The sequence below is a fragment of the Silene latifolia genome, chromosome Y, assembly GCF_048544455.1.
Source record: "Silene latifolia isolate original U9 population chromosome Y, ASM4854445v1, whole genome shotgun sequence".
NCBI lineage: Eukaryota > Viridiplantae > Streptophyta > Magnoliopsida > Caryophyllales > Caryophyllaceae > Silene > Silene latifolia.
The window spans coordinates 387,317,932-387,328,951 of record NC_133538.1 but is presented as its reverse complement, the minus strand read 5'-3'; the positions used below and the strand labels follow the sequence as shown (position 1 = coordinate 387,328,951).

The 11,020-nt window shown below is 44.4% G+C and overlaps 1 protein-coding gene and 1 non-coding gene across 2 annotated transcripts; both read right to left on the bottom strand.

The window, feature by feature from the left end:
- Positions 1–574: 574 nt before the first annotated feature.
- LOC141632028 (uncharacterized) lies at positions 575–1,309 on the bottom strand. Its single transcript, XM_074444619.1, has 2 exons — positions 1,196–1,309; positions 575–1,102 (listed from the first exon to the last, which is right to left on the bottom strand). The coding sequence occupies exons 1-2, from the start codon at positions 1,307–1,309 to the stop codon at positions 575–577; spliced, it is 642 nt and encodes a 213-aa protein (XP_074300720.1).
- Positions 1,310–4,884: 3,575 nt separating this feature from the next.
- LOC141635641 (small nucleolar RNA R71) lies at positions 4,885–4,991 on the bottom strand. The gene has a single exon (XR_012540314.1). It is a non-coding gene; the product is annotated as a small nucleolar RNA R71 (small nucleolar RNA).
- Positions 4,992–11,020: the final 6,029 nt, after the last annotated feature.

Here is an 11,020-nt window from a genome sequence, read left to right as displayed (position 1 = left end):
AAATCCTAAGCAAACGAATATAAAATGCGAAGTCTCGCGCAAACCAAAAACAGTAAATAGTCTAAAACAGAAATAAAATGGTCCAAAAGTTCAATAACTATCAAATCCGTCAATCCATGCCGCCATATAACTCAGAATACGGCTTTTGGCTATAAGAAACTCCTTCAGCAATACTAATCTCGGCAGTTGGACTCCACCCATCTCCATCATCTAGGCAACTCAATGGATCATCAGCAGCTCTGGCCTTCCATACTCTAGTATCGTCTGGCTCATCGAACTCCAAGTCATACTCCGTGCCTCGCGCTGGCTTCTTCTTTCTTGGGCTCTTCTCCGGCTCCTCATCTGATCCATAGCTTAAACATCCCAGTCCACCTTTCTGAATAATTGGTTCCTTCACAGCTGGAGCAATATGCGGTAGTTCCTTCCCCAAACCAGACCCTGCAACAAGTAAAACACGAGATTTTTCCTCCATTTCGCTCCCAATCTGGGGCGGAGGTGTTAAAGCAGGAATAAGAGTAGGAATAAAAGGTGAGACATCATCAATAATCACATAAGTATTAGTTGTCTTAGCATTTCACTGAACCATCATAGGATCCCTACGAATGGGAGACTGAGCAAATGAAATTCTTTCCTTCCCCACCTTAAAAGTCAATGTCCTAAGGCCAACATCACTAACTGCACCAGCAGTGTGCAGAATTGGTCTACCCAAAATAATCGGGGTTTGACGGTCCTCGTATATATCTAGGACAACAAAATCTACAGGAAAGAAGAATTTCTCGATTTGCACAGAAATATCCTCTAACACTCCTATGGCCTGGACCGCAGAAAGGTCGGCCATCTGAACTGTCATACTCGTGCAAGCAAACTCAGTTAAACCAAGTCGTTTAGCTAGACTTAATTGAATAACAATCACGCTAGCGCCTAAATCACATAAAGCTTTATCGAGACTAAAGGTGCCTATTTGACACGGGATAGAGAAACTACCCGGGTCAGCTAATTTCTGCAGAGCAGTATGAATTAAGTAAGAACTAGACTCAACAGTTAATGCAACAGACTCGGCTCTATCAAGTTTCCGCTTTTTAGTCAAAAGTTGCTTCATAAACTTCATATAAGCAGGAACTTGATTTACCAACTCAAGAAAAGGTATATGAACATTTAAAATATGAATAACAGATTTAAATTTCTCGAAAGATACCTCATCCTTCGTCGCCACCAGTCTTTCCGGATAAGGGGCGTTGAGAAGTAATTTAGTACGCTCCTCTAAATCTCTCATACCAGCATCTGAAAACTTGGGCTGAAAATCGACCATCTTCTCTTTGTTGTAGATAGAACCCCCTTCAGTCCGTCGCAAGAACGAACCATTGACAGTAGTGGGGTCATACCTAGGCACTGGAACTGACCCATCAGCATTTGTGTCTTGCCTCAATATTTTCGGAGTTGTCGAACCCCGAAACAAATGGTCTCTCAAGTCATCAGGCATTGGAGGACGAAACTGTGCACTTTCAGCAGCTTCCTCGGTTGATCAACTATGTTGGTCAGTCGATCGACTGAGGTCTTCAGGTACAGTAGCACTGGAAGGTCGGGAACTGGTCGATCGACCATGATAGGCAGTCGATCGACTGCCTATGCTGCTAGTCGTCTATATTTTGCCACTGTTCACAGACGCCATTTCTTTCTTCTTTTCAGACCCATATTTCGCCACAGTGGGCCCGACAATAGTAGACCCGCTCCTCAGTGTTATGGCATGCAAAGTATCTTTTCGCCCAGTCTCGTCTTTCGATTTCTGGAGCCGCTCAGGAAATGAAAGCTTTATCGACAACTTGGCTTGCTATTCTACTTCCTTCTTTGAAACATCCTTTTAATTAAGGACCTTGTCCTTATCAACACCTGGAAATAACTTCATGGCTCTTGAAATGAACGACCCATCAAGAATTCGGGTCGAATTATCAACAATATCAGCAGTAGGCGAGGTCGATCGACCATGGGAGCTGGGTTCCAAAAGCTTCTGATTGTCAGAAAGAGAAGCATTAACAGAGGTCTTGGTCGATCGACCAGAGTGGTTCGTCGATCGAATTTCAAATGATGAAATTCTACTCCTAACGCTATTCTTCTGTTCTGACAGTTCAGCCTCTTCTCTTCCCGATTCATGTTTATTTATTTCAGGGCTTACCCTTTTCATAGCAGGCCCTTCAGGGGTTGACCCACTACGGACGCGCATAGCATGCATGGTCTCCATGTGTTGAAGAGAAGAAAGGTCGGCCATTCGGGACCGAGTTGATTTAAACCATGCTGCATGTTCTTCACGACGGTTGGCAGTTTTGGTCGCAATCTCTTGTATCATAGATTTGATATCCGCCATCTCGTTAGAGGGAAGAGGGATTTGCGGAGGTGGTGCAAAAGAATATGAAGGCTCTTGGAAGCCTTGTTGATAGTACGGATGTGGCGGCGTATAATGACCTTGTTTATATTGCCTGTAAGCATAGACTTGGTCTATATCCGCCCAAGCACATAGCGAGAATCATGCCCCTCAAAGACCACATCTCCCACAAAATTCCACCTTCTGCTCCCAAGAACGGAACATGGTGAATCCTCCTGAAGTACTGCTAATAGGACCTGTAGGACCTATCGAAACAACACTAAAGAAGAGGTTAAGAACTGCCTCAAGGTACTCAGTCTTCTCTTGAGGCTAAAGACAGACCAAAATAAAAACAACTAAAACTAGCGCTACCTCCTCGGCAACGGCGCCAAAATTTGATACCGTCGTAAAGTATCAAGATTTAAATTTATAAATTCGAAACTACTACTGTAGACTGATACGTGCCTAATATATAGTCTTTTTAGCCTATTTCAGCACGTATTTCTATGCATTTTTATACTGTTTTTATGGTATTTTGCTCCGAATTGACTACTTTGGTTCGTTTTGTCCATTTTGTAGAAATGAACGCGAAAGTAGTGGAATCGTACTATTTTTAGTCCTTTTTGCATGCATTTAGAGGAGACGGGATCTGTCCAGAGTAAGATACTGCGTTGGGAAGCGTCATGGCACGGATTACGAGGCATTTAGGTGCGGACTTGAGCTGACTTGAAGACGAAGTACTCGATCGAGCAGTTCTACTCGATCCTTAGCCTGCAGAGAGATGAGTTACTCGATTGAGTAACTTTCTACTCGATCGAGTAGTTTTGCTGGGGTGTTTGCTCGATCGAGTGGTTTTATTCCACTCGATCGAGTGGTTTCGCTGATTTGGGCTTCTAATGAGCCCGTGTTATGTTTATTTCGTTAAAACTTAATTACTTTGCTATTTAAGCACGCTTTACTAGGTCATTAGGATCTATTTTTCATATTATCAGAAACTTTAGTACGTTGCTTTACATTACTCACCGTAACCTTACTTTGGGATTATTCTTACTCGGATTTGATTGTTCTTTACGCCGGATTCACTTGATTGTAATTCCTTCTTCTTCTCTTATTAATAATTAATTATTGTTTGCTTAAATTTCTTGTTTACTCCATTTAATCCCTATGCCCTAATTTAGTTTTATGCAAGTTATTATTTATTTCATAATGTTTATTGCTGGAAAATTGTCTGCTGTTAGTTTAATTAGCGACATGAGTAGCTAAACCCCTTTCATGTTGGGATTAGGGGATCTGCGGTAGGAATGTGACGATGTAGTAAATGAATTGGATGAATTAATTACGAGACTCTGTCACCATAGCAATTTCATTGTATTTACCGACTTAGTTGAGTGCACACTTCTGAGTCACCTCTTTAATCTGGCTAAAATTAATCCTAGATCGAAAGATTGGACTAAATAGGCCTGCTATGAACAGTAGACTATCCTGACGAGAATGAAAGTTAAGTTAGTGGTAATTTAGGATAGAAAGTGGACCGAAAGGACCTTTCAACATCCGTCTTACATTAATTCGTCTGAGTCATTTGCAGCTGAGTTACTGGACTACCGTAGTGAACCGAAATCCTGTCATGTCCCTCTCTATCTGATAGTTTAATCTTATTTCTCTGCCTTTATTGCTCTCGCCCTTTATTTCTCTTCCTTTAAAACTTCGTAGTTTAGATAACAATTCAAACAACCCCCCATTTGTGACCAAATAGACGGACTTCTACAGATATCTTGCCTCCCTGTGGAGATCGACCTGACTTCCCTAGCTATATAGTTAGTTTAGTTAGTTTATTTTTGACAGGTACACGACAAACGTGTCAAATTTTGGCGCCGTTGGCGGGGAGGCAATTGCCCTATTTGTTTTCGTTCCGTTTATTTTATCCCTCAGGGAATTTCTATTCCTTGAGGTCGTTCTTATTATTTTTTTTCAGTGTTGTTTATGCCAAGGTCAGACAGGTTTGAATTAGTTTCAGCTGATTCACAACCGAAGAGATTATTCAAGCATAGACTCCGTCTGCTAAGGAAATCACGAAAGGAAGACTTGAGTAGTTTCGAGCCTGAGCTAGATCATTCCCTTTTCGCAGAAGATAGTCCGATTTCTACAGTAAAGATGCCAAATCTTTCCAGTCATTCAGTGCCTAAAGCATCCTCTATTCCGAAGGATTTCAATCTCCAAACTGAGGATGGTAATACATTCGATATCCGTCCTTCTTATATCAATCTGGTGGAGAGGAATATCTATAGAGGTGTGGCAAGTGAAGATCCGAAGAAGCATATGGAGACCTTTACCGATTACTGTTCTACTATCCCCGCCACTAAGCGGGTAACTCAGGACAAGATTAAGGAAGTTCTATTTCCTTTCTCTTTAGCTGATTCAGCCAGGGAGTGGCTAACTGACTTGGACCGCACAAAGTTCTTTGGGGTTCTGATTGGGAGTCTCTTGCTCTTGCATTTTACAAGAGATATTTCCCTCCACAACGCACCAATTTGCTGAGGGCCAAGATTACTAGTTTCAGACAGGCTCCCGATGAAAGTTTCTATGAAGCATGGTCACGATTCAAGAAGTTGGTGAGGTCTATCCCTCAACATGGTTTTAACCCATGGTTTCTAGCTAATCAGTTCTACAATGGGCTATATGACGAACAGAGAGCCATACTTGATGCGGCATCTAGTGGAAGATTTCAGGAGAATACAGATGATGATAAGGGATGGTCCCTTATTGAAGAGATGGCGAATCACAGTGCTGAATATGGTAACCCGAGGGATGGGATTAGGACAGTTCATGCAGTTGATAAGCAGGTTTTGGCTCAGCTGGAGACCATGAATGCTAGATTCGACAAGTTGGAATTACAAGCTGCTGGGAGCCTCAGACGGTCCATGTTCTTACTAGAGGAGAGACCGTTTCTTGTGAAAGATGTAGGAGTAATGATGGCCACACTGCTGTTGCCTGTCTTGTAGAGAAGGAACAAGTCCTTACCTTTCAGTAATATAGGCAAGGAGGGGGTTCCCATTACAATAATCAAGGGGCAGTCCATTCCAATCTGAGGTGGACTAGTCAGAATGTGCTCAATCCTACTCCTCCTCCGCACCAGCAGCAGCCTTATGTCCCTCCACACAAGAATCAACAAGGCTTTCAAAAGCCCCCTTCTTTTACTCCTCCTAACCATGGTTCATCATCTTCCGGTGGGGTGAGTGAAATTGGTGAGCTTAAGTCTATGTTGCAAGCCTTCACGAAGCAGTGGCAATTGAGTGATCAACAAAAAGATGCGTCCATAAAGGCACTTGAAACTCAAGTTGCCCAATTAGCCACTAATCAGTCCACAAGAAAGCAGGGTCAATTATCGACTCAAAATGAGAAGAATCCACACGAGACGGTAAATTTCATCAATCTGAGAAGCGGTCGTTCATATGAGGGACCGGAAATGCAGAAATCAGACCCGATGAGAGCTGTAAGTGATGGTGAACAGTGTTCTGGCGAAGAAAATGAGCTCACGGCAAAGAAAGTGCTCGATCGACTGGTTTCAGGTGGTTGATCGAGCAGATTTGGGGACGAAAGTGGTCGATCGAGTGAAAATACCACTCGATCGAGTGAACAGGAAAGGTAGAATGGTCGATCGAGTAGTTTTTCTACTCGATCGAGTGATGAGCAAAATGGAGTTGCTCGATCGAGTGAAAAAACTACTCGATCGAGTGGTATTGATGAAGATTCTACTCGATAGAATGGGTATATTGGTCGATCGAGTAGTTTTGATGACGGGAAACTTATTCGAGAGCCTGCTAGTGCTCGTTTAAGCGATAAATCACCGGAAAGACCTCGTTCGAGAGGTAAGAAGCGCCCAAAGGATACAGAACTTGCTCCGGAAGATACTTTGGAAGAGAGAAACAAAGGACTCGAGATACCTATCACGGTTCCCTTCCCGAGGCGGTTGCATAATACTAAGGCCAATCAACAATTCGACAAATTTGTCGAACTTCTGAAAAGCTTGGAAGTCACTGTGCCGTTCACTGAGTTGCTGACAAAGGTACCCTCTTATCTTAAGTTTATGAAAGAAATTTTATCGCGTAAGAGGAGTATTAGTGATAGTGAGACCGTAGCTTTGACTGAGGTGGGGTCAGCCCTATTTCAAAATAAGTTACCTCCTAAGCAGTCAGACCCGGGTAGTTTCTCAATTCCGTGTCATATCGGTAACTATTTGATTGATAACGCGCTATGCGATTTAGGCGCTAGCGTAAGTGTCCTACCATTGTCTCTGGCTAAGAGACTTGGTTTGACAAAGCTGAGTTGCACCAACATGACAGTCCAGATGGCCGACCGTAATATATCACGGTCACTAGGCATAGTAGAAGACGTACCTGTGAGGATCGGGAGGTTCTTTATTCCCGTTGATTTCGTTGTCTTAGACATCCCCGAAGATGAAAATACCCATATTATTTTAGGGAGACCATTTTTGTCCACTGCCCGTGCAGTTATAGACGTCGGGGGAAAGACTTTGACCTTTCAGCTAGGGGATGAGGAGCGGATTTTTCATCAGTCTAAGTCCCGGAGGGCTCCCATGCAAGCTCAGCCTTGCAATGTCCTCCCTTCTATTGACCCTATTATTGACACTCTAGATGAAAATTTGGAGTATTGTGCTACAATTGTTATCCCTCCGCCTCAAATGGAGAGCAAAAAGGAGGAAGGTTCGTCTGTTTTCCTTACTGCAAATACAGATGAGGGCAATGAAGGAGCTGTCAAAGGGTGTTGTGCAACTACTGTCAATCAAATTGGAAGTAAGGATGCTAAAGACGGTGATAGAGGTGCAAGGACGAGGAAAGTTCGCGCTTATGTGGATATGAACTATTCCCCTCCTAGAGAATTAAATGATTCAAATTCATGCTCATGGAAGTTAAAGAGGACAATTAACGTTGCTAAGATGATGTCCTCCAGTCAGGAGCCCTCCAAGGGGCTACTGAATTGCTTTGGGAATTAAGCGGGGAAATGCCCCGTGTAACACTTTGTAATAGATAATTTTTAAAATTTTCCGTTGAATTTGTTTTATTGCTTTACATTCGGACAATTAGTTTTTAGACAGTTTTTAGTGTATATTTAAGACTATAGACTGTCCCTATGCGTATTTGGTATTTTGGGAAATTTTTGCACATGTTTTTATGCAGGTTTGGGGAAGTTTTACGCATTCCAAGGAAGAAAAGACGAAATTCAAGAGCTTACGCAAGAAAAGAGCTCGATCGAGTACTTTTTGTACTCGATCGAGTGAAAAAAAATGATCGATCGAGCACTTCTTCCAGTCGATCGAGTAAAGCAATATGTGGGACTTCTCGATCGAGTAGTTTTTTACTCGATCGAGCAGATGGAGCATCAAAAGTGCTCGATCGAGTGGTTTAAAACCACTCGATCGAGTGAAAATGAATAGGACGCAGGGAGTTATTCTTTAAACTCCTAACTTTTGTTTTCTATTTCATTTAACCCCATTTTTTCGTCTAAACACCCCCTAATTGCGATCAATTCATCCCCAATTCCCCAATTTTCTTGCTCAATCTCCAAATCCGCCTCCTACAATCTGTTACTTGTCAATTAATCTCTCATAGCCCCATATTTCCCCCTTAATTTGTGTTCATTTACACGGTTTTTAAAGCGGGTTAGGGTTTGCAGTTTTGTGATAAAAAAATCGCCTTTTTTGCTTGTTTGATTGAAGATTAATTGCATTTGTAGGTTGTATTCATCAAGTAAGTGTTTCCTCTAGCTTCATTGCATTTTAATTCCCTTATCTTTGCATTTTTATGAGGAAAAATCGGAATTAGGGCTCGAAATTCCTATTTAGTCGAATTTTTCGACTTAATTTGTCATTGTATGCCCTTACTTATCTTGCTTGATGATCAAATCCCCTTTCCTCGCTACAGATATCTTTCCTCGCTGTTGTTGCATGTTTAATTCGAATCTTCCGCGATTTTTGTGATATGGGTTCAGGATAGTCGAAATTTTCGACTGTCATTATGGTTTTTGTTGCTGTAATCTGCCTAGTAACTTTATTGTTGCTTAATTGCTGTTGACATTACCTGTTATGACTGCCTTATCACCAATTACATGCTATTAGGGGTATTTCAGTCGAAGTTTTCGACTGTCTGACGGGCTTATAAGCTTTTATGCCTTGATTAACCTCAGTCATTGCTTACTTGCTACTGTTGTTAACTGTCATCCCGTCCCCTATCACCATTTGCATGCTATGATTCGAATTTTTCTGGGGAATGTTGGGAATTTCAAGGGTGAAGTCTAATTTTCGACTATTTGGGGATATCAATGTTGTCACATGCTGATTTCGTGCCGTTTTAGCCTCTGTTAGCCATTGTTTTCTTATAATACCCCCTGCCCTTTGCTTACAGGATGGAGTCTAGTACTTTACCTTCTACTAGTACCACCTCTAGTCCGTCTTTGAGTGAGACAGTGGCCCCTGCTATTGCCACTGCCTCCGCCTTAGTCACCTGCAGCGACCCCGGTGTTTCTAGTTTCGTTTGCGGGACAGTTTTTGCTCCGGCTAGCTCAATTTTGCTAGCTCACCCGCTAGCTCGATTCGTGCGCCTCTTCCTCTACGGTCACCACCACCGCTAGCACTCTTGCTAGTTCTTCTTGATGGTGGCCACAACGGCCACTACCCTCGCACCAGCCTCTACTTTTACACTGTGGCGGACTCGCCGGCCCAAGAATCGCCTTTAGAGCAGCCCTGGTTCCCCACACCGTCGCTGCACGGGCTTCAGCTCTGAGTTCCAGAGGCCGGAGTCGTAGACAGTCTCGAGCTACGCCAGCTCCTGTTACCTCTACTTCCGCTCCTAGCACTTCCACAGCTGCTGCTTCTACTTTTACTTCTGGTACAGTCACGGTCCGAGGGGACACTTCCCTCGACCCTCACCCAGACTACCCACAGGTACATTTCGTTAACGTTTTACATCGCAAGAAATTTTATCATTTAGTACGCTGTGTGCATGTACCTTCCCGATTTCTAGAGAAATCGGCCCTTGAGAGACTCGGCATTTACGAGTCGGTTTGTGACTTACTTCGGGGCACGGGGATGGCTGGGTTCATCACTATGAGCGGTCACACTTTTCTGGAGCTGAGCCTCGAGTTTCTCAGCTCCTTTACCTTCTCCTCGGGGGCATACGAGACTGACCCCGATTGTTCTTCAGTGTCCTTCCGGTTGTTTAACCGTACTTTTCCGATGACCTTAGCGGAGTTTGGTAGGATACTTGGTTTTTCCTCTACGGGCGCGACTGTTGCCCCTAGGAAGGTCCACCGTTAGCTGTGGCGGACTTTAGCTCAGACCACCTACTAGGAGCGAAAGCTCCATCAGGTCCACCTTCCCCCTATCCGTTATTTCCTTAGACTGATGGGGAGCACTATTTTCGGCCGAAAGGAGCCGAACAACATTACAAACAACGAGCTCTCCATCCTGGGCGGTTACCTAAACATTGACTGTGGAGGTCCTTTTACCTTCAACATTGCCTACTTGACCGCCCAGTACCTTCAGAGCCAGGGGCTGAAGGAGACGGGAACCATCGCCTGCGGTGGCATAGCCACCATTCTTGCCTGTTCTCTTTTCCCCGACTGGCCTCGTAACTTGCATTACCTCAAGGGAGAGAGGCTACTGAGTCTGGAGGCCATGCATTCTCAGCATTGGCTGACCCCAGACTACCAGACTTGGAAGATAGACGGCTCCTTGTCTGTTGACTTACCTTGTGACACTCTCCCCCGTCTTGAGCCCTCGCCCACTATTGCTAGGGGCACCCGTTTTCCGTCACTGCCTAACCTTCACCTTCCACTCCGACCACGACCACCTCCTGCTGCACCTGCCGCTAAGAAGCGGCGCTTTGAGACTGGAGAGGGGTCTACACCTTCAAGGAGTACCCACCCTTCCACGGCTACTCCCATTCCGACCCCTACTACAACTACTACTACCACTCCTACTCCCACTCCCACTGACCAGACACAGACTGAGCCGGTCCAACCCACTACTTTCGTACCACCTCCTCCCTTTGTGGCGCCCTCGGTCCTGGACCAAGGGGGCGCCGTTTACGGTTTGTTGCTTGCGGTTGCAGAGCGTCAGGCTCGTATGGAGAGGGATTTGGCTCTTGCTTTACACCCTCTATACGAGTACCACTTGCGGCGATACAGACCGATCCCAGAGGGTTGGCCACACCTTTCCTTCTTCCGGTTCCCACCTGAGGGGTACCCGGAGTCTGCTGAGGAGGAGGAGGACGAGGACCCTGAGGTGGCAGTGGAGAGAGCTCGAGCTGAGGAGAAGAGGAGGAGAGAGGATGAGAGAGACCCGGACTTCAGGGTAGAGGAGATCCGTGACAGCAGTGACGACGACGACGACGAGTAGCTACTGGTTTACTCACTTCCCCAGTTTTCTGGCTGGTTTGGGGAAGTTCGTATTTTGTATGTATCTCTTACTCTTTTATTTTGTCTCCTTCATATTTATTGTTTTTTTTATTGATTGGTTGTATATTCCCGTTCCCTTGTATATATCTGCTGGTGTATGCTGGAGGACAACGAGGGCGTTGTCCGTTTTGGTTTGGGGAGGGTATTGCATCCTTTTGAGTCTGTATTTACATTTGTTTTGCATTCATGTTT

Excerpts from the sequence above, each read along its gene's own strand:
- LOC141632028 (XM_074444619.1), bottom strand. The coding sequence starts at position 1,309 with ATGGTCGATTTTCAGCCCAAGTTTTCAGATGCTGGTATGAGAGATTTA. Across the intron at positions 1,103-1,195 it reads TGGTGGCGACGAAGGATGAG|TTTATGAAGCAACTTTTGAC; the intron begins GTATCTTTCGAG and ends GCTTATATGAAG.